We start from the raw sequence: 21,705 nt of genomic DNA, 5'->3' as shown, positions 1-21,705 counted from the left end.
ACTCGATGACCTTTCAAGGTCCCTTCCAGTTCTAGGAGATGGGATATCTCCATTCATTTAATTTAATGCCCGGGTCCTGGGCTCGGCTGGGGTACACCGCCTCCCCCCTCCCCGGCACGTGCTCGGCCCCTGTGGGTCATGTGACCGGCTCCTCACGTGACCTCCCGGGGATTCCCGCGGGGCGAGGAGCGCGTTCATCAGCAGGCGCCATCGCCTTTGAGGGCAGCGACCAATAGGAGCGAGTCGGGCTCCGCCCCTTGGCCAATCAGAGGGAGTGGGCGGGGCTGGCGGCAGGAGGGAGGCTAGGGCGGCCCTTGAGCTGCAGACGCTCGGGAGCTGCCGGGGCCGGGTTCGTGCGGTGCAGCCTCAGGTGCGGGGCCGGGGCCGGGGCCGGGGCCGGGCCGGGCGGCGGGGCCTGGGCGTGTCGCTGTGGGGTGCCCCCGAGCCCCCCCCCTTCGGCCTGGCTTTCCCGGGGGGCTGAACCCCCTGGGGGGCCGGAGCTGGTCCCCGCCGGGGCGGGGGGTCTGCGGGCTGAGCAAGTGTCTCCCCCCCCCGGCCCCCCCGGCCTGGCTTGGGCCCCTCCCTGCCCTGGCAGGGTCCCGCTTCCCTCCCAGCGCTGCAGCCTCCCGGGGGGTGGGGGCTGCTGTGCCCAGGGTGCAGGCGCTGGCCGGCACGTGGGCCCCTGCGTGGGGGTCAGAGACCCGGTGCTGGAGTTGTGGTGGTTCACTGCGGCTCGCACTAGAGCCGAGCGTGACCGGCTGGGTGCACTAGAGCCGAGCGTGACCGGCTGGGTGCACTAGAGCCGAGCGTGACCGGCTGGGTGCACTAGCCTGTGGTGGCCTCGCCTCGCACTGCCCGGGAGGTGCCCGTACCCGGTGCCCCTCTGCATCGCTTCTGCTTGGGCCAGCGGGGGAGGGGGAAGCTGCTCTCGCAGCTCACACGCAGGGTTCTGAACCAGGGGACCTGAGTTCTGTTCCTGGCTCGGGACCTGAGCTGCCCTGTCACCTTGGCAGGCCAGGGGAGCTCTGTACCTCAGTTTCCCCTTCTGTAATGATGGTGGGTGCTGCCCTTCCCCAGGGTTGCGTGGCTTACTGGGTGGTGCTGCATGGGCACAACTCCTGCTGGTGGCCTGTCTTCTCCTGGCTACCGAGGGCATGATTCATGTCCCAGTGTGATGAGCGAGTGAGCAAAGAGACAGACTTCTGTGACTAGCCCAGCGATGCTGCCTGGATCCCAGCGCACCTGCTTGGTGTCTCCTGTCCTGTCCCTAGTGGGCACCCTCCACCTCGCTTATCTTGGGGCGGGTTTGACCATGGTGTTACTATGTGGGATGACATGGTGCTGGTCCCCTCTGTGAGGACCCCGTGGCCCAGCTGGGTCTCCATGGCTAAAAGAGGTTGGATGTACAGCAGGCAAACGAGCGCATTAGCCATTGCACTAGGAATCGAGGGCTTTCTACCATGCCGTGGCTAGGGAAGGGCAACGCGGTCTTCTCCCACACTCAGGCTTCCCTTCGCTAGGTCCCAGTAAAATCCAGAGCCGTGTCTCCACCAGGAGTTTGGGCTAATGCAGGCAGCTCTCTCCTCGTACTGCCACACCCACTGTCCCTTCCCTGCTTGGTGGCTGTGCCCTGGCTCAGTGGGCCCGTCGTGCCCCTGGCGTGTGGACAAGCTGCCTTGGACTGGACCTGGAATGGCCCAGGCAGGTTGCTGTGAGGCTGAGCTGCGTGGCCAGCATTTTCTGGAGCAAGGGTGAGGTTTGTTGAGGGACTCAGCTGTTTGCACCAGGCTCTGACTTCCATCTTTCTAGTTTTGCTTCCCCATCTGGCTTCCCCTCCTCTGTCATGGGGTTTTGTTTCCTTCACAGCCGGTACCGGGTGCAAACTCAGCCATGTGAGTGAAGTAAGAGGAACTGGTGTAGGCAACCCGCCCAGCTCCAGTGCACTCCCTAGGATCTTTATTGCATGCATGGACAGCACGCTACATGAGCTGTAAACACCATGTGCTACTTCCGCTGTAAATGCTGTTACAGGTCTCTCTGAGGGCAAGGGGCAGCTCGGGTTAGGGAACGCTATGGGACGCGCACGCGCCAGAGGCTCCTTTGCACAATCTAGGAGGGCACATGGTGGCGGGTCCAGAATGCACGTGTATCTAGGGGTGGGAAGCAGCAGCGGGGCCGGGGGAGAGACAGGAAGGTCCTTTGCTTGTGTCTGTGTGTTATGTGCCCACGGGAAGGCACTTCTGGGCATGCTTGGGCTGAGAGGCATGTAGCCCTCCACAGGTGGGAATTGACCCCTACCCTGGGGAGGCATTATCCCCTGGCAGATGGGGAAACTGAGGCTAAGGGAGGGAACTTGTCCCTGGTCACCCAGCAGGTTAGTGGTGAGCTGGCAATGGGACCCGGGTCCTGGCCCCCAGTTTGGTGCAGGGATGGCTTCTTTCCTGCTAGAGCCATGGGAGCTGAACTCCTGGCAGAGTCCCGAGGATTGCAAAGAGCTGAGGTTCAGTGCGTGTCCTGTTCCCACCATGGGCTTAGGAAATCTTCCCAGAGCCAGACCCGCTTTGCTGCTCCTTACCAAACCCCCATTGTCTAGGGGGTTCAGAAGGGATTGGGATCCAGTTTGTTCCTCAGCTCTGCCACTGACTGGCTGCCTGAACTTAGCCCACTCGCAATCCCTCTTTGTGCCTCAGTTTCCCCACGTGTAAAATGGGGCTCCCCCTCCTGTGGTTAGGCGCTGCAGTTTCAGTGCAACCTGTCTCGCGGTGGGGGGGTGAGATCTGCCGTGAAAGGCTGCTGAGCCACCAGGGCTCGCACTCTCAGGCTCGGCGATAACATCGGTGATGAGCAGGGCGGGGGGGTTAGCTAACCACACCGTCACCCAGAGCCTCGCACCCAGGCCGTGGTGGCTGCTCTCCCACAAGTGCTTATCACCCCTGTCTGGCTGTGTCCTGCCTCTCCTGTCTGCTAACAAGAGTGCTGGGCTGGAGGCGGGGGGGATCCAGAACCAGACTCCCAGGCCTGGCTGGCAGGCACAGGGAAGCGTGTGGGCGGGGGGGAAGCGAGAGCGTGTGTGGGGGGGGCCTGCTCTCGCCGGTAGGTGTCTAACTCCCAGCTGCTCTGGTACCTGGCGCAGAGCCCTCCCCGCTGGTGCGGGTCTGTCCCCGTGTTGGCGCGGAGCAGCCCTGGTGCTGGGCCCAGGCTGAGTTGGGTGCTGGGGGCCAAGGGTGTAGCATTGCAGGTGCAGAGGGGGGACTTGTGGGGTGAGAGGCCCAGTGCCAGGGGGTTCCTCTCCTGGGGGGAGGAGGGGTCTGGCCCTGATTTGCCCCGTGAGCAAACATCGAGCTGTCTATGCAGCGGCAGTGTGTGTGTGTGTGTGTGTGTGTCGGGGGGGGGGGGGGACACGGGACAGGACAGAACTGCCTCTGCTCCGCTCAGCTGCTGGGGGGCTGTCGTGCCCCAGCAGGCTGAGCCGTCCCCGTGGGCTGTGGCATGAGGTGAGGGCCGCGTGCAGGGCTATTGCACCGCCAGACGATGCTATCGGGGAGCCGCGGCTGAGGGTTGCATCTCTTGGTTACAGTGCATGAGGCGAATGCTGCTAGAGGTGCGAGCAGCTGCCGGAGCCAGGTGGAGGGCAGGCACACCTCTCCATGCCCACGGGCAGAGGCCAGGTGAGATGCCTCCTCCCACCCCCGATGGAGGCAAGCGAACCCTGATCTCTGTCCCAGCAGGACTCTGCAGGGGGCGGCGCCTGTGCTTTGCTGATGGGAGGGGAAGCTGGGAGCAGGATGCGACAAGGATTCCCTGGCCGCATGGAGTGACACTCCTGCAGCTCTGGTGGGCTGGCAGGGGGTGGGGGCGTGCTCTGGGCAGTGTCGTCAGGCCTGGCCCAGCCAATGCTGGGGCTCTGGTTCCAGGATCGAGAGCAGGGGGAGATCAGGGAGACGAGTCATGGCTCCGGGCCAGGCCTGCTCAGCGCTATCCCACACCACACCACACCCCCTAGCTCTGAGGGGCTTCCCTGGGGGAGGGGGGGTGAGCAACGCCTGCCCCCCTGTTCAGGGCTCGTCTCTTGAATTCAGGCAGGTGGAGATGTTCCCTGCCTGACCCAGTGGGCACTTGGCTCTGCCTGCCATTGGGGGTGTGCCATGAACACAGTGCGGGAGTGTATGTGATTTCCAAACCCGCCCCCCCCCCCCCCAATGAGTTCTGTCCAGGGGACACCTGTACCGAGCAAATTGTAGCCACCCCTCCCTGCTGGCAGGCGTGCGGGTATGAGCACTTCCCCGGGCCCCAGCGGCGCTACAGGAACGTACTAAGCTGTGTGTGCTCACACCGCCCGCCCACCCACCTGCCCTCTCAGCACCTCCCTGGTCTCAATACAAACCCTGCCTGGCTGGCCTGTGGGCCTGTGCCATGGTTACACCTGGGACCCAGCCTAGCGGGACCGTGGCTGAGGGGCAGTGGGCCTGGTTCACCCAGGTGTGACTGCAGAGTCACCTGCAGCAGGCAGGGAGTGTGACTAGTCTCTTCCAGCCCAAACGAGCCGGCCGGCCCCTCCCTGGCCGGGGTCATGGGCCTCATCAGCTCACAGCAGAGCGGGAGAGGGCTGTGGGCCGGAATAGGACTCCAGAGTCCTGGCTCCGTGTACTAAGCACTGGCCTGCACTGCTCTAGCTCAAAGGGGCTGTGAAGCTGGGGGGAGGAGGGGGCAGACGCGTCTTGGACAGGCCAAGCTGCTGTGCCCTGATACACAGCTCGCGTTTCCGCCTCTCTGCTGCATCCGTGTTTCTGCTGGCCTGTGGCCAGATCCCCACTGGAGCCGCAGCGCTGGGGGAGGGGGCCAGGCTGGAGCTCTGGGTGGAAGCTCTTATCAGCCTGGACTTTGGGCCGTGGGGCTGGTTCGGTCACTGATCCCCTCCCAGGGCTGGTTCCCAACAGCGAGGGGGTGGAGGCTGCGTGCCAGGTCTTAGCCCTCTCCAGCTGAACCCTGCATCGCGCCAGCAGCTCTGAGCAGCGTACGGTGGCAGTGCAGCCCGTGGGGGCTTTCCCCGGGCGCGGTTGGGCACGAGGCAGTGTCACAACGGGCAGCTGCAGTGCTGGTGGGTTCCAGCCGGAGAGGAGCGGGAGGGACAGCCGGTGTGACACCGCACCTGAACCACAGCCCCCACCCGCAGCCCTGGGACCCGCTGGTCCAACCAGCTGCTCAGTGCAGCCGTGGGGTCACCGGCGCAGCCAGGGCTCTCGCCTAGAAGCAGGCTGGTGCCAGAGAACAGCTTCCGGAGGGGGCGGGGTGCCCTGGCTGGGGAAGTGGCCTGCTGCGTTAGCTAGGGGATGAGGCTGGTGTTGTGGCTGCTTTTGTGCAGTGGGGTCTTCTGATTCAGGGGTGGGGGCAAAGGTAAGTACTTCCCTCCATTTTACAGATGGGGAAACTGAGGCACAGAGGCAGGGGAATGACTCCGCTTGTTGCTGGTTGCACAGCACGTCGGGAGCAGAGCCAGGGACAGAACCCAGGAGTCCTGCTTCCCTCCCCCGAGCTGTGTGTGGGGTTCTGCTGAGCCCCATAGCCAGCTGGCGGCTCAGAGTTAGAGCCAGGTGCCCCAGGAGACATGGTGGGATGAGACCGCTGAGCAGCTGTTGGCTGGTCACTTGCAGGTTCTCGCCCCAAGGATGTGGTCGCTCGTGCCATTGTGGCTGGCACTGTCTGGAGCGGTGGCCTCTCCGCGGTGCCCCGATGGGCGGCTGTGCCAGGGGCTTGACGTCTGCTGCCGGGATCCCGGAGGGGCTGGCTACGCCTGCTGCCCCCCATCTCTGGTGAGTGTCTGTGTCACGTCCCGGGTGAAGGCTGGAGGGGTCGCTATGGGCGGTGAAGGTCTTTCTGCCTGGGGTTCGCCCTCCCCGTGCCACTGGTGGTGGTGCCCTCCTCCTCTCCCCCCCCCCCCGCCTCGTGCAGAGCCCGCCGCTCTGGCCTGCGTGGAGCAAGCTCGCTGGGTCTCTGGCCAGCGCCCGAGTGCCCCAGCTGGCGGGACGCTGCAGGGGCTGAGCTGCTCTCGTGGCTGGGGGCAGCGAGGCTCAGGGGTGTGGAGGGAGTCGCTCTTGGGGACGGGAGGAAGGGCCCGGGTTGGGGGGGAGCATTGTCATAACCCACATCCCCGGCGGAAGTTGTGTTGCAGAACCTGGCTGTGATTTACTGCTCTGCTTGCCTCATCTGCTGCCCCACCCCGGCCTGCCGGGAAGCTGTGGTTAACCCTCCGCACTGGGTGCAATCCAGTGCCTTTGCCCCCTGGAGCAGCCTGGACCCACTGGCTGGGGGTGAACAGGGCTCCCTGCCCTGAGCTCTGCGTGCTGGGGGCAGCCCCTGGCCTAGACATCAGGGTTAAACCCCCCAGCCGATAAGGAGTAGAAACCGCTGAAGCTCAGGGGTCTCCTGCCCTGTCTCAGCTGCCCCGGGCAGAGGTGGGCCCCCAACCAGGCCAGCCAAGGGGAAAGGACCTACCCGCCAGCACCCTCCTGGTGGCACTGGTGCCCAACGTGGAAAGCAGACATGTCTGTGCTAGGTGCCCTTCCCAGCCCGGGCTGTGAGCGCTTGCTGTACACCTCCCCCACTGAGAGCCCAGCACCCCTGGGGTGGGATCTGGGGGTGTTTAAGGGTCTGCCCAAGGCAGTTTAGTCTGGCTGCCCCCAAGCAGTGACTCAGCCCCCGTGCTCTGACCAGGAGCCAGCGGGTGATTTTTGGGGGGCCATTGCGCTCTGGGCTCCCTGCACTGCATCCCCCTCACCCTCTGCCGCCTCCACCAGGGCTCCCCGCCCTCCCTGCCTATGACCCAGGCCAGCAGCGTGGCCAAGCCTGCCGGGAGCGTGTGCCCCGATGGGACCCAGTGCCCCGCGGAATACAGCTGCCTTCGCGTGTTGGCCGGCTCCTTCAGCTGCTGCCCATTGTCGGAGGTAAGCGCCTTGCCAGGGGGGTGGGGGCCTCCAGCTTGTACTTGGGACGTGAGTGGCTGTACCCACAGTCCCATGGGGGGCTGCCGGGCTGGGCCATTCTCCCCAGAAGCTTCCTGGCCAGCTGCCAGGCTGGTTCAGGCCCTGCCTGTAGGCATGGTGGGGGGAGAGGGGTCTCCCCTGGTGGTCGGTGGAAATACCTTCCACCCAGGGCATAGTTACACTGTGGAACTCCCTGCTGCAGGCCGTCACTGAGACCAAGAAGGGATTGGCTGTTACTGTGGGTCCCAAGGACATCCCGAGTTGTCACCGTTGCTGCTAGTACAGGCGGGAGCTCAGACCTCCTTCGGGGCTTCAGCCCAACTCTGATTAGGATGAGGCCTTCCTGGGGGGCCAGATTATCCCACAGCTACTACCATGGGCCTTCTTGGTTCACCTGGGGCTGGCCCCTACTGCAGACAGGACGTGGGGCTGGCTCGCCCGTGGTGCCCCTGTGGGAGTAGAATGCATGGGGGCGGTACAGTGCCGGGAGTTACCGGCTGCAGAGTGGATTGTAGGGCACAGCTGTGGCTCTCCCCTGGTCCTGCTCGGCCAAGGGCTGGGTGTTTTCCTTTTGACCCCACCACATCCCCCCAGCCCAGGACAGCCTGGTGCTGCTCAACTGCGTGTCCTTCCTCCAATGGAGTGGGCAGCGTTTGTTCTGGCCTGGGGGAAGCAGCCCTTCTCCAGTGCTTAGAACCGGGGGTCTCAGGACCCCTGGCTTCTGTTCTCCATCCTCTGCCACCGAGTCCTGTCCCCTCCTTGTGCCTCAGTTTCCCCATGTAGGGGGGATACTGTTGGGGTCAAGGGGTTGGAGCTGCTTGGTGCTGGTGTCCATCTGCCTTTGGGTGTATTCGCATGGCCCATGTGGCTGCTCCCAGCCCCCGTCGCCTGTCCTGGGGTTCAGCGATATGCTGGCTGTGCCTCCCAGAAGCATCTCCTCTGTCTCTCCTCAGGCCGTCGCCTGCGCCGACGGGCATCACTGCTGCCCCCGGGGCTCCCACTGCAGTGCCGACGGCAAATCCTGCTTTGTGCTCCCAGGTATGGGGCCGGAGGTGGCGTCGGGGGAGACTGACATGCCCTGCGGGTGTCCTGGGCCACTGCGTCTGAGCGTGGATGCTGTACGACACAAGGGGACCCTGTTGGCACTGAGCCTCTGGCCCCGGGTCTGGTGCTGACCGGGCTCTGCCCGATGCCAGGAGCTCTGCCCAGTGCCCAGCAGCTCATGATGCCCTCTAGCAGCCACACCTGGCTGCACTGGTGTGGGAGGGCTTGGCTTCTCGTCCTCCAGCTGTTGGATTGTGGGGGGCAGAGTCTGTAGCAGGAGGTTTCCCATATACTGGGGGGCAGGGGCTGGTGGATTCCCCTTCCCAGGTCCCAGTGGGTCTTGGACTCCCCCGGGGAGGGCTCTGGAGCAAGAGACTCCAGCTGGCACCTGCTGGTAGAGCTGCTTGCTTGCCCGGGTGGCTCTGCCTGCGGGCGAGGGGCTGAGGGCAGAGCTGCCCTGGCTTCTCCCTGCTGAGTGCCACGCACTGGCCGTGCTCTTGGCAGGTCTCCCAGCCGCTGGTGCTGTCCAGTGCCCTGATGGCGAATCAGAGTGTCCCAATGAGTCCACCTGCTGCATGATGCCCACTGGCTCCTGGGGGTGCTGCCCCATGCCACAGGTACCGTATGGCAGGAAGAGGGCTCGTGCGGAGGGGGTGGGAGGTGCAGGGAGCCCAGCACTGGGATATAGGGGACTGTGGGGGAGAAGGGCTGGGATGCAGGGGGCTGTGGGTAGGTGGGTGGCAGGGCTGGGATGCAGGGGGCTGTGGGTAGGTGGGTGGCAGGGGTGGGGCTGGGATACAGGGGGTCATGGGTTGGCGGGGGGGGCAGGACTCGTATACAGGGGGCCGTGGGTAAGGGTTGGTTCTGGGGCAGCTGTACCAAGCCCAGGGCGAGGCGCTGGTGTGAGGGTATGCTGGGGGTCAACCTGGGTGCCATGTGGGTCAAGGTGGGCCAGGCGGAGCTGGCCTGGGGGCCGGCAAGAGAGGGAGCTGGGGGAGTTGCTGGCTCCCCTCTCTGCTCTGCCATGCCCCATATCTTTGGCAGGCCGCCTGCTGCGCGGACAAAGTGCACTGCTGCCCCCATGCCACCACCTGCGACCTGGAACGTGCCCGCTGCCTCTCAGCTGCTGGGGAGCAGCCCCTGGGCAGCAAGGTGCCGGCCCAGAAGCGAGTGCCGTGGCAGGGAATGCCAGGTACGGCATGGCCAGGGGGTGGGGAGCGGTCCTACGGGAGCAGGCTGGAGGGCCTGGGCTCCCCGTGCCGTGTGGTGTCCTCTGCGTTGGGCCCCACACCCTGGCTGGAGGAGTGAGCCAGCCCCTTGTCTAAGGGGTGCTGTGCTACGGGCACTGCCCTGGGCAGCCCCCTGTCCCGCATCATCATGTAAGACGCTCTTTACAAGGCTGCTCGGGCAGCCAAGACGGCCCTGGGATCCTGGGCAGTGGGGGGGGTGTGTGTTGGGGGTGGGGGTCATACTGCTAGGGTCTGCTTCCCTTCCTGTGCGCTGTTAGACAGCAGCCATGCCACCCCCAGAGTGGCTGCATTGCAGTGGTGGATGTGCTGTGTACATTCAGTAGGACACCCCCACCAGATGCTCTGTGAAGAGGAGTCGGGTACCGAGAACAATGGCTACCCCCAGAGCTGGGTTGAGAGCTCACCCCATGGGGGGCACAGCCCCCATGGTAGGAGGTGCCCCCAAGCCTGCTCCTGGGGCCCTACCTGCAGCCGGTGCAGAGGCCTGTGGGGTGGCAGGTGCCTTCAGGGCCCTGGTGGAGCAGCCGCTGGGGGGTGTTGGTCTGTGCCCCCCTGACCTCCCTTCCCCTGCCCTCCCCAGTCTCGCTCAGCGCGATCACCTGCCCTGACCACCGGTCAGTGTGTCCGGACGGCACCACATGCTGCCAGCTGTCCGCCAACCAGTACGGCTGCTGCCCACTGCAGAACGTGAGTGAGGATGGGGCGGGCAGGGCAGGGCGTGTGTGACGTGTGTCGTCTTTTTCCCCCCCCACCCCCGCAGGGCATTTTGTGAGCTGCCCATTCCCTCTGCCCCTCCTGGTGTCCTAGGGCAGCCAGGTGCCTCCCATGACTCGGGATGTCTGTGCCCCACTGTGCCAGCCCCTTTCGGATTGATGCCTGCCCCATGGCACAGAGATGCTGCAGAGCCCGGTCTGGCATCCTGCGCCCCTGGGTGGGTTAAACCAGCCCCCGCTACAACGCCGCCCCGGCAGTGATGACGCGCCAGGCCTGTGGAGAGGAGAGAGACCCAGGCCGGGGGGAGGGGAGCAGGGGCAGGGACACCCCCAGGTGGGCATCTCACTGCACATAACAGGGCACCTGCCACTCTGCACCATGTCTCTCAGCAGGGGGCTGGCCAGGCTGCGCTGCCGCTTGTCTCCTGCCTCGGGACTGGCACCAGCGATCTGCCCACATGACCGCCTCCCCTGGTATCTGCCCCAGACTGGGCGTGACTCCCACCGGGAGGGGCCACCTCCCTGTGTTGAGCCTTGGGTGCCAGGTTCATGCCAGGCTGGACAGGTGGGTTCCCTCAGGCTGCTCTGGGCACGTCAGAGGTTCCAGTTGTTAGGCTCTGTCCCCTAGCTGGTCCCGCCCCCCGAAGTGGCTGCTTTTCAGCACTGCTGGGCGCTGGGTGAGCCCAGGGAAGATGCTGTAGAAATGGCTGGGGCCTACGGGGCTCTGCCAGCCAAGCTTCCGCCTGCAGGCACCTCCTGCCTCCTTGTGACGGGCTGGTGCTGAGCCCGCGGGGACATGCCCCACCCCACCAGTGGCTCCTGCCCCGGGGCCCTGGCCATACAATGGGTCTAACTGGGCCCGGGTTCTTCCCTGGCACTCCAGGCTGTGTGCTGCAGCGATCACCTGCACTGCTGCCCCCAGGGCACCACCTGCGACCTGCCCCACTCGCAATGTGCCTCGACACTGGGCCAGACGCAACTTCTCACCCGGCTCCTGGACACTGCCGAGAGAGGTAGGAAGTGAGGGGAGGGGAAAGGGATGCTCTGATAATGCCCCACAGGTTCTGGGACCTTGCCACCCCCTTGGGGCAGCAGTGCCAGGTGGCTGGGGACCAGGGACCCTTCCCTCGGCAGTGGAGTGGCACAGCCCAGTGGGAGTGGAGAGAGGGAGCCAGACGCTGCCCCCAGGGTTTCCTGCCCACAGGGCTTCCACCCGCTCACAGTGGGGTGGGTGCTTCCTGAGGCTGCCCTGGGGCCACAAGCCCCACTGGGCCCCATCCTGTCACAGCCCAGAGGGAAGGGTCCAGCTCTGACCATTGGGTCTCGCTCCCCAGCTCAAGAGGTTCGCTGCGACGAGCAGACCAGCTGTCCTGACGGCAACACCTGCTGCCGGCTGTCCACGGGGGCCTGGGCCTGCTGCCCCCTGCTGGAGGTACGGGGAGTGGGAGGAGGCATCTCCTGGCAAGGTGGGGCTTAGTCTAGGTCCTAGCGGTTCCTGCTGCCCCACAAGGGGGAGGGACAGACTCTTCCTGGAGCTGCATTGCCCCAGGTGCTGGCCAGGCACCCCTCCTGCTCATACATACCCCCCACTGCTCCCAGCCCTGCCCCCCTCCCCAGATGCTGGCCAGCTGCCCCTTCTTAGCTATACGCTCCCCCCCACCCCCTGGTGCTGGCTGGCCACCCCTTCCCCCCTGAAGCCCTCTTCCCTCCCTCCCCCCTGCACAGGCCGGAGACCCAGAATCACTGACTCTCCTATATGCTAATAAGCTCCTCCCCCCACCCAGGCCGTGTGCTGCCAGGACCACGTCCATTGCTGCCCCAAGGGATACACGTGCGACGTGGCGGGGGGCCACTGCCAGCCACCCCCCGCCCCCATCCCCTGGCTGGAGAAAACCCCAGCACGAGTGCTAGCGCCCTCTACTGGCCGAGACGTGCAGTGCGACGAGCAGACCAGCTGTCCTGACGGCAACACCTGCTGCCGGCTGTCCACGGGGGCCTGGGGCTGCTGCCCCCTGGTGGAGGTGCGTAGGAGCACGGGCTACAGGACACGGCTCTGGGGTGTCTCCTTTTGAGGTCGGCTGCAGGTGGAGGGAGGGGCTCGGCCAGTGAGCATGTTCTGGGAGCAGGTGGGTGACGCGCAGGGGGAGCTGGCTAAGAGCTGCCCTTGCTCCCCTGCCCGCACCATGGTCCTGCTACCCAAGGGGCCTCCCTGGAAGGCAGAGCAGGGCTGGGACTCCTCTGCATAATTACCAGCCCGTAGCAGGGGGGACCCTGCTCCAAACCCCTGGGGTCTCTGACTGAGATGGGGCATTCTGGGTTGGGATTGAGGGGCCCCAGCAGAGCTGGGGTGGGGGAGAGCCCAGGACTGGAATAGCACCAGGGAGCCGCAGGGCTGCGGGTCTAGGCGGGCGGGCGCCCAGCAGAGGAGGGGACTGGTGGGGCTGCGGGTCGGGGCTGAGGGGCCCCCAGCGGAGGAGGGGAGTGGGGGGGCTGCAGGTTGTGGAGGAGGGGAGTGGGGGGGCTGCGGGTCGGGGATGAGGGGTGCCCAGTGGAGGAAAGGGGGGGGGTGCATGTTGTTGTTCATGCTGAGTCTCCTCCCCCCACCCAGGCCGTGTGCTGCCAGGACCATGCCCATTGCTGCCCCAAGGGACACACGTGTGACCCGTCGGGCCACTGCCAGCCGCCCGCTGCCCCCATCCCCTGGCTGGAGAAAATCCCAGCACGAGTGCGAGCGCCCTCTACTGGCCGAGACGTGCAGTGCGACGAGCAGACCAGCTGTCCTGATGGCAACACCTGCTGCCGGCTGTCCACGGGGGCCTGGGGCTGCTGCCCCCTGGTGGAGGTGCGTTGGCGCACGGGCTATAGGACATGGTGGGGGGCCCTAGCGATGGTGGGGCTGTGTATTGGGGTTGGGGGGGGCAGGGCCCAGTGAAGAGGGGGAAGGATGGGCCTGGCGGGCGCCCAGTGGAGGAGGGGGAAGGGTGGGGCTGCGGGTTGGGGCTGGCGGGCACCCAGCGGAGGAAGGGCTGTGGGTCGGAGCTGGCGGGAGCCCAGCGGAGGATGGGAGGGGTGGGGCTGTGGGTCCGGGTTGGGGAGCACCCAGCGGAGGAAGGGGAAGGATGGGGCTGCGGGTTGGGGCTGGCGGACGCCTAGCGGAGGATGGGGAAGGGTGGGCCTCTGGGTCCGGGTTGGGGAGCACCCAGCGGAGGAAGGGGAAGGATGGGGCTGCGGGTTGGGGCTGGCGGATGCCCAGCGGAGGATGGGAGGGGTGGGGCTGTGGGTCCGGGTTGGGGAGCACCCAGCGGAGGAAGGGGAAGGATGGGGCTGCGGGTTGGGGCTGGCGGACGCCTAGCGGAGGATGGGGAAGGGTGGGCCTGTGGGTCGGGGCTGGCGGGCACCCAGCGGAGGAGGGGCTGCGGATCGGAGCTGGCGGGAGCCCAGCGGAGGACGGGAGGGGTGGGGCTGCAGGTCGGGGCTGAGGGGTGCCCAGTGGAGGAACGGGGCGGGGTGCGTGTTGTGGTCACACATGCTGAGTCTTCTCCCCCCGCCCAGGCCGTGTGCTGCCAGGACCACATCCATTGCTGCCCCAAGGGACACACGTGCGACCCGGCGGGAGGCCGCTGCCAGCCGCCCCCTGCCCCCATCCCCTGGCTGGAGAAAACCCCAGCACGAGTGCGAGCGCCCTCTACTGGCCAAGACGTGCAGTGCGACGAGCAGACCAGCTGTCCTGACGGCAACACCTGCTGCCGGCTGTCCACGGGGGCCTGGGGCTGCTGCCCCCTGGTGGAGGTGCGTTGGCGCACGGGCTACAGGACATGGTCAGGTCTGAGGGGCCCTAGTGATTGTGGGGCTGTGGGTCAGGGTTGGGGGGGGGGGGAGGGGCCCAGTGAAGAGGGGGAAGGATGGGGCTGGTGGGCCCCCAGCGGAGGAGGGGGAAGGGTGGGGCTGCGGGTTGGGGAGCGCCCAGTGGAGGAACGTGTGTGGGTGGGGGTGCGTGTTGTGGTCACACATGCTGAGTCTTCTCCCCCCGCCCAGGCCGTGTGCTGCCAGGACCACGTCCATTGCTGCCCCAAGGGACACACGTGTGACCCGGCGGGGAAGTGCCAGCAGGCCCTGCTCTCTGTGCCCTGGGCACCCAAGACTCCAGCTCACATTATTGTCGCCGCCCAGAGCCGAGGCGTGAAGTGCAACCAGACGGTCAGCTGCGAGGATGGGCAGACCTGCTGCAAGAGCGGGATGGGCTCCTGGGCCTGCTGCCATCTGCCAAATGTGAGGGCGGGGAGGGGGGCTGTGCCTGTGCAGGTGCACTACCCACCCCTGCCACTAGGTGTCCCTGAGGGGGGTGGAGTGGGGTGAGGCCTTGGCGCCTCACAGCCATGTTTGTGCCCTGTGGCTGCGCTGTGCCCTTCCTCGCCCCTTGGCCTGAAGAAGGATGTCTCTAGGGCTTAAAGTGCGAGCCAGGACTCCTGGGTTCTCTCTCCGGCTCTGGGAGAGGAGTGGGGGCTGGTGGGTTAGAGCAGTGGTTTTCAGACTGAGTCGTGACCCAGAATTGGGTTACAGCGGCTCTGGTCAGTACCACCGCCTGGGCCGTTACAAGTCCCCTTGGTGGCGCTGCCTGGCTAAGGCCTACCTGTTCTGACACCGCGCTGCGCCCCAGAAGTGACCAGCAGCAGGTCCGGCTCCTAGGTGGGGGCGCCAATGGGAGCTGGGTGGTGGTGCCTGTGAGCGAGAGCTGCGTGGAGCTGCTTGCGCGCCTCCACCTAGGAGCCAGGCCTGCTGCTGGCCACTTCCGGGTGCAGCGCAGTCCGCGGTGCCAGGCCAGGCAGGAAGCCTGTCTTAACACCCCTGCTGACCAGGAGCCGCCTGCGGTAAGCCTGTGCCCCAATCCTCTGCCCCAGCCCTGAGCCCCACCCAGAGCCCCTTCCTGCACCCCAACCCCCTCATCCCCAGAGCCTGCACCCCAACCCCCTGCCCTGAGCCCCCATGATCCCCCTCAGTCCCAGCCCCACCCCAAAGCCCTCACCCCTGCAACCCAACCCTCTGCCTGAGCCCCTCTCAAACCCCTCATCCTCAGCTCGGTTGGGTCATGGGCATCAACAATTTTCTTCAACTGTGTCGCCAGAAAAAAAGTTTGAAAACCACTGGGTTAGTGTGGGTGGAGGGGGGATTGGTGGGTTAGCGTGGGGGAGGGGTTAAGAGACTCCTGGGTTCTCTCCCTGGCCGTGGGAGGGTGGTGGCGTGTTGGGGGAGGGGGCAGGAGCCAGGGCCCCTGGGTGATGCCCTGCGGGCCTTGCCAGGCTGCTCTGTCTCTGCTCGGTGCTGGCTGACCCCTCTCTCCCCAGGCTGTGTGCTGTGAGGATCACCAGCACTGCTGCCCATCAGGCTACACCTGCAACCTGGCCACACAGAGCTGTGAAAAGCACCAGGCCGGGCGAGTGCAGCCCGTGGACCTGAGCCTCTCTGCCTCCCTGCTGCCGGCCAGCCCAGAGCCCAGCAACGACGTGACCTGCGACGCCCAGCACTACTGCCATGCCCACCAGACCTGCTGCAAGGCTGCCTCGGGCACCTGGGCTTGCTGCCCCTACCACTGGGTGAGGGGTGGGCCTAGCGGGACCCCGGGGGGGAGATGTGCTGGCTGCCCCAGAGCAGCACAGAGCCCTGCAGCTCACGGCGCCAACATCTGCCCAGCCCCTCCCGCTGGCTGCCTGCTGCGGACCCTGGACCTTGGCCCCTCCCACCCATCTGCCTGCTGTGGCCTCGGGCCCCCCAGCCATGCTGCACCCAGGGCTGGAGGTCATTCTACAGGCCAGGCCCCTGGCAGGGGAACCAGGGGGAAGTTGGGGGGACTGTGCCCTGCCCTAGCTGCAGGGCAGCTGCTCCCTCTCCGGGGCCCCCTCTCTATGCTCCAGCCCGGTTGCCCCCAGCAGACAGTAACATGACTCTCGTTTCTCTGCAGGGCTCCTGCTGCTCTGACATGCGCCACTGCTGCCCCTTCGGCTACCGCTGCTCCAAGTCGGGCCTCGACTGCAAGCGGCGCTGGCTCCTGCGTTGGGACGCCGGTGCCCCCCGGCCCCACCCCCTGCTGTGAGGTGCCCGTGGGGGCCGACCCAGCGCTGAGGGGTGGCTGTGCCCATACTGAGGGGGCAGTGGGGATTGCTCTGACCCCTCAGTCTCTGTCTCACTTCCAGCCTCGGGGCCCTTTTCTCTGGCTGCCCCAAGGCATGCAGGCCCTATTTGCTGCAGGACCTGTCCCACCCAGCCCCCCTGTAGCTAAGCACGTGGGGCTGAGCCCCCCCTTTGCCGTGAGAGTTTAACCCTGGATGCAGCAGTGTGGGCGCACGCATCCCAGTGCTTCGTTCTCTGCTCCCCTTGCTGCAGCTACCCCCAAAGGTCCTGTGGGCACCAGGAGTGGCCCTTTCCTGCTGGAGGCCTGAAGGTTAAGGATCCCCCCCCCCCCCACTCTAGGCTCTTCTCCTTTGGCCGCGGCCTTGAAGATGGCCTGGGCCAGGCCAGGCCCTGCTTCCCTACCACCTGGGCGCCAGGGAAGCTGGGCTGCTTTGCTTTTTACACTCCTGGGGCCATCTGCATCTCCCTCCATTTCTCCTGGGCCCTCACGCCCCTCCCTGCGTCCTGCATGTGAAAGCCAGGGCCGGGCAGGCTGCGGGGCGGGGGTAGGGCACTGCCGCAGCTGGCTCCTGGCGCCCTCCTACCTCAGTCCCTGAATGTGCATTGCCCTGAGCTCATGCCTGCATTGTCTGCTGGGCACTATGCGGGAGCATGTCCTTATTCTAGCCCCTCCTGGCAGGGGTCTTGGAAATGCCCAGCCCCTGCCCCCTTCCAGCTGCCCCCAGGGCTGGACTGGCACCAGGTCCTCTGGTCACCAGCTCCCTTGCCTCTAAGCGTGCCCCACCTGTGGCTGGAGCCTGGGCCAGGAAGGGGGGGGGCTGGTGCCATTAGGGCTGAAGTGGCTGGAAGAGCGTGAGAACCAATAAAGGGTGTGGAGGAAGGTGCTGACGTCAATCCTGTCTCCTTCCCCCAGCCCACACATCTCCCTGCTGCCCCTAGCCTGGACTCCAGGGCCCTGCCTTGCCCTCCCTTCTCTTCCCTGGAACAGAGCTGCCCCTCCTGTGCCCCCTGGCATGCAGCTGTGGCCCATCCAGCCAAGTGGGGAGCACCTGGGCCTGGACCCACAGCCTGCCCTGGGCAGTGATAGGGTGCAAAGCAGCTGCTCTGAGGTTCTGCCTTGCAGGAGAATGGCACAAAAGCACCTGCCCTGGGCTGCTGCCAGCTGTTGTTCTGAGCCCAGCTTTGCTTTAATGTAAATGGGGCCAGAGCGGGGCAGGCTCAGGTGCTGCTGCCAGCCTAGAGCAGCATTGCACAGCCACCCACTGGGTGCCTGCCTCCCCTCCCAGCTGTGCCCACGTGCCAGGGGGGCCCTGCTTTTGCATTCCACCAGGCCCTACAGCCCTGGCACTCTTGCTCGTCCTAGGCCCAGCCTGGCCCACGTCGCTGCTATGCAGCCCCCAAGCAGGGGGAAGGAGCCGTCTGCACTGAGCGAGTGTCCCTCTAATCAGCTGTCCAGCAATAACCACCCTGAGCCACGTGTGGGCCCAGCCCTGGAGCTAGGCCCCGCCTAGCATTGCACAGGGGAGCTGATGGGCAGCGCACATGGAGGAACCAGCCAGACACGGGGGGGGTCAAAGGGTTTTATATATTAATGCCATTCTAGAGAACACATTGGGAGTGGGGGGGCCCCCCACAGGCCAAGCTGGCCCCAGCCTTGCTCCCAGGATCAAACTCAAGGGGTTTCACGTGCACCCCATGGGCTGGAGGGGGCACCAGGGCACAGATCTGTGCCAGGCTGCCCCTGGCCCTCTGCCTGCAGGAGGGTGACAGGGTCCAGGCACAGCTGCAGCTCTCCTCTCACCCCAGAGAGAACTTCAGAAATACCAGCATTAAAATCCAAGCAAACCAGGGGCTGTAGGGCAGGGGTAGCGCAGGAGGGCCTGAGCCAAGGTGCCCATGTGCCACTGCTGCCCGCACCTGTGTCAGAGGCTCCATGGTTGACAGGTACAGTGCCAGGGGCCAGTGCTCTGGGAACAAGGAGCATGGGGGCCTGCCACTCTGGCCCCAGCATGGCCAACCCGGAGCTGCTCTTGGGGGTGGGATGGGGGCACAGGTGCTCGTGCTGTGGAGTCACCTGTCAGGTCTGACCAAGTCTCCTCCCCCCCAACCCAGCCCTCAAGGGGGGTTCCCAAACTAGTTCCCTGCAGCAGGCAGTTGCCAATCAAGCCTCATGGTTGAGAGCAGGGCCCCTGCTTCTCTCGGGGGGGGGGGGGGTTGGGATTAGCTGTGCCCCCCCCGACATGCTGAAACCTTTCAGGGAGCTGCCCGGGGCTAGCAGCCTACCCAGCTCCTGTGTCAGCTACCCCTGGGCTCCAGCCATGCCAGTGGCCAGCTGCCGGAAGAGGCCCTCGGAGCCATCTAGCATGCTGTGAGGGGGGATGGGCCTGGCAGCTGTAGGAACATCTCCCCCTTGGCAAGTCGAGGAAGTTAGTGGCAAGGAGTTCCACAGGAAAATGATGCCCCAAAAATCACAGCCCCCCCTCCAGGGGGCGAGTGGAAATTGGACACAAACAGGCTCCAGGTGATTGCAGTAGGCAGGAGTGAGAGGGCAGCAGCACACATAGGGCAAAAAGACACAGAGGTGAAAGTAAAAGCCACAGGTGGGTGTTTTATTCCCTAGGGACCCCCCCCCCCCCGACTCTGCCCCAGAGGCCCCAGCTGGAGCCTGCCTGGGTGTAGAAGCCAACAGCAGCCGCACCCCAGGGTGGCACTAGCAGGTACAGCAGGAAGTGCCTTGAGAATGCAGCCTCCAGGGCCCAGGCCAGGGTAGGGGGAGATCCTACACACCTTATCCAGGGGGGGCTGGCTGATCCCCTGGCATGCTTGAGGGCCAGCGCTGGGGGGATCCCAGCCTGGCTCTGCAGGCAGCTCCCAGTCTGCATGGTGGGATGCTGCCACCCCCGCCCCCCTCGCTGGAGGCAGCAGCCAGCCTGGGGAAAGCAGATGAGGAAAGAGGAGGATTGAGCCGGCTCTGCGCACACGGCCCAGCTGTGCCACTCGCCCTGCAGCGCAGGGCACAAAGGCACTTGGAGGAGAGGATGGGGAGCTGTGTGGGGCGGCAGGAGGAGGCTCCCCGCAGCCCCAGGGCGTTAGGGATGCAGACAAAGGTCAGGCTCCCCTAGCAGCCCCCATGTACCCGCTGCCTGGCACCTGCTGCAGCCATCGGAGTCTGGCAGAGCCTGGGTGGCCATGCCACAGGAGCACAGCTGGGCTCTGCTTTGCTGCACCTCAGGCTGCCCCAGGCCAGGTGCGGGGCTGCCCCACCCCGGCCAGGCAGGTGCAGCTGGGGCTGGACGGCGCGGTGCTAGTTGATGGGCACCGTCCTCAGCCATTCCACACACCAGCAGGGGCAGGGTGCTCTTAACCCCTTCCAGCCTGGTGTCATGGGGGAGGAGCAGCCGCAGCTTGTTCTGGCTCCTGGGGGGCTCCGCTCTGCCGTCGCTTCCCTGGATGGTCTGCCCAGGCCCCGCGGAGAGTGTGCTTGGAAACGGGCTGGGCCAGGCTGCTCCAGGCCCTGCCCCCCACCTGACTCAATCCCTTCACTCTGCCCGCTGGGCTGGCGGGGGATGGGGGTGGCGGGGCTGCTGAGTCCTCGAGTTGCCCCTCCCCCAGCCCCTGCCTAGCAGGGGGGCCTGGCATGAAGCAGCCCCGACAGATGGTACTGGTGGTAGGGAGATCAGCCCCCTGCCCTGTCCCGCTGCCACAGCGTCTCCTCCCTGCTCTGGGCCGTCCCTCGAATGGCGGGGTGGGGGTGCGACAGACAGTGCCCGGCTGCAGGGGGGAGCAGGTCAGTGGTTCTCTGCCTCCCAGCGTGGGTCCCTCCCTTCCCCTGCTCCCCCCCAGAGCTCAGCCCTCAGGACGAGAGGGCTGGGGGGTCTTTGGGGTCCTGGTCTGGAGTCACCCTGGTCACAGGGGCCTCCCCGGGGGCACGGAGCGATCAGTCATGCAGCACCTCCCCGTCAGGCGCTGGCATCCAGCCCCACCCCCTCCTCTGCCCCCCAGGGGCTGGCGCTGGCTCCAGGGGGGGGCACAGGCCCCCCCTGCTTACTTCACATTGAAGACCATGAGCGGGCGCTCCTCGCGCTTCTGCCAGGGGCTCTTCTTGTCACCCAGCTCGTCGCCACCCTCGGCCGGGTCGGTCAGCTCGTCCTCAGGGCTGGTCATGGAGTCCCGGCGCAGCTCGCTGGCGCTGCTGCGGGAGCTGGTGCCCCGGCTGCGGCCCCGGCGGGGGATGGTGGCGGCCCGGGCCTCAGCCGTCTCGTCCAGCAGGGGCGTCAGGGAGTTGTCCTCGGGGGAGCAGATGGCTGTACGGCTCTCGCTGCTGCTCTGCTCCGCGTCATCAGGGAAGGCCAGCTTGGAGTAGGCGGTGGGGGCAGGGGGCCGCTCCCGCTCCTCCTTGGCCCGCTTGTGGGGCTTGGCTTCGTGGACGTCCACGCCCGAGTCCAGGCTGGCGTCGTTGCTGCGGCTCTTCTCGCTGCCCTGCAGGTCGATGTAGGAGTGGCGCACCTGGGAGGAACGCCCGTCCAGCGAGACAAACCACGCCCGCGGGTGGGGCTTCACCCCCAGTTCCAGCAGCTTCTTCTCCGTCAGTGCCTGCAGCTCCCCGTTCAGCTGGGCCATGGTGGACTCGTTGAACAGCACCGGGATGGTGACGGAGCCGCTGACCGAGGAGGAGTGCGCCCCCCAACCCTTGCCCTCCGAGTCCTCACCCTGCTGGTGCTGCAGCTGAAGCTGCTGCTGGAGGAGCTGCCGCTGCTGGTCCTGGGGCCCGAACTGGTGCGGGATGGTCATCCCGGCCTGGCCAGGCAGCCCCTCCATCTCAGGCTGGCTATCTGCCGGGCCAGCCAGGGCCTGTTCCCCGGAGGGGTAATCCGACGCCAGGCGCATGTAGTGGGCCGGGATGACCAAGGTGGGCATGACGTTGCGGTACACGCTGTCCTTCATGTGGTCGATGGAGCCGCAGAAGATGAGCTGCCCCGGCTGGGTGAGCGAGGTGGGCCTGGCCAGGTGGTCCACGGACTGCGACAGCATGAAGTCGGGGGGTTTGGGCTCCCCCTTGTGGCCCACGTAGTGGTCAAAGGGGGGCGGCAGGGGCGGCGGGGAGGGCGGCTCCTGGAGGTAGGGCTTGCTCTCGTTCCTTGAGTGCTTCCGTGATGGCTCGGTGCCCTTGTCCTCCACGCGCTGGTGGGAGAAGCTGCGCTTGTATTCCTCCAGCATGGAGGGCTCCAGCGCGCCCGGGCCGTCCATGGAGCGCGCGGCCTTAAGCGAGAAGCTCTCCCCGGGGCGCGGGTACTCCTCCTTGGGGGCGCCCCGCTGGCTCAGCGTCTCCGTGGAGGCCTTGCTGGCATGCCGCAGCTTGTGACGGAAGAACTCCTCGCGGGAGCTGCCCAGCTCCCGGGAGCTGGAGAAGGCTGACTTGAGGATGGGCGTGTGCGCGTCGGGGTCGCCGGCCGATGAGGCTGTCTCCAGGTGGCTGGTGCAGATCAGGTTGAGCTGGGACATGGAGGTGGCCTGGTCTCGCTTCGAGGCATCCAGCGGCCCAGACAGCTGCAGTTTCCTGTGTTGCTGTCGGGGTTTCAGGCACCTCCGTCT

At 66.1% G+C, this 21,705-nt stretch overlaps 2 protein-coding genes across 4 annotated transcripts in view; one reads left to right on the top strand and one right to left on the bottom strand.

Moving 5' to 3' along the window:
- Positions 1–287: 287 nt before the first annotated feature.
- GRN (granulin precursor) lies at positions 288–16,997 on the top strand. Of its 3 annotated transcripts, none has more exons than XM_054014325.1 (15): positions 288–370; positions 5,652–5,810; positions 6,795–6,941; positions 7,934–8,018; positions 8,529–8,641; positions 9,069–9,216; positions 9,855–9,961; positions 10,871–11,000; positions 11,322–11,419; positions 11,772–12,008; positions 12,596–12,829; positions 13,540–13,776; positions 14,023–14,256; positions 15,330–15,578; positions 15,944–16,997. In XM_054014325.1, the coding sequence occupies exons 2-15, from the start codon at positions 5,667–5,669 to the stop codon at positions 16,073–16,075; spliced, it is 2,295 nt and encodes a 764-aa protein (XP_053870300.1). In that variant the 5' UTR covers positions 288–370; positions 5,652–5,666; the 3' UTR covers positions 16,076–16,997. The 3 variants fall into 3 exon arrangements, with proteins under 3 accessions (XP_053870300.1, XP_053870302.1, XP_053870303.1); XM_054014327.1 differs by lacking the exon at positions 288–370 and adding an exon at positions 4,992–5,098; XM_054014328.1 differs by lacking the exon at positions 288–370 and adding an exon at positions 5,371–5,394.
- Positions 16,998–17,444: 447 nt separating this feature from the next.
- FAM171A2 (family with sequence similarity 171 member A2) overlaps positions 17,445–21,705 on the bottom strand; it is a 30,480-nt gene continuing 26,219 nt past the window's right edge. The window contains exon 8 of the mRNA XM_054014601.1: positions 17,445–21,703. Within this exon, the coding sequence (XP_053870576.1) occupies positions 20,158–21,703 (1,546 nt within the window). The 3' untranslated portion in view covers positions 17,445–20,157. The remainder of the gene's footprint in view (positions 21,704–21,705) is intronic.

This window comes from Malaclemys terrapin, chromosome 25 (genome assembly GCF_027887155.1).
Source record: "Malaclemys terrapin pileata isolate rMalTer1 chromosome 25, rMalTer1.hap1, whole genome shotgun sequence".
In the NCBI taxonomy this organism is placed as follows: Eukaryota; Metazoa; Chordata; order Testudines; family Emydidae; genus Malaclemys; species Malaclemys terrapin.
The sequence above is the reverse complement of the archived record's forward strand: the minus strand, read 5'-3'. Positions and strand labels throughout refer to the sequence as shown.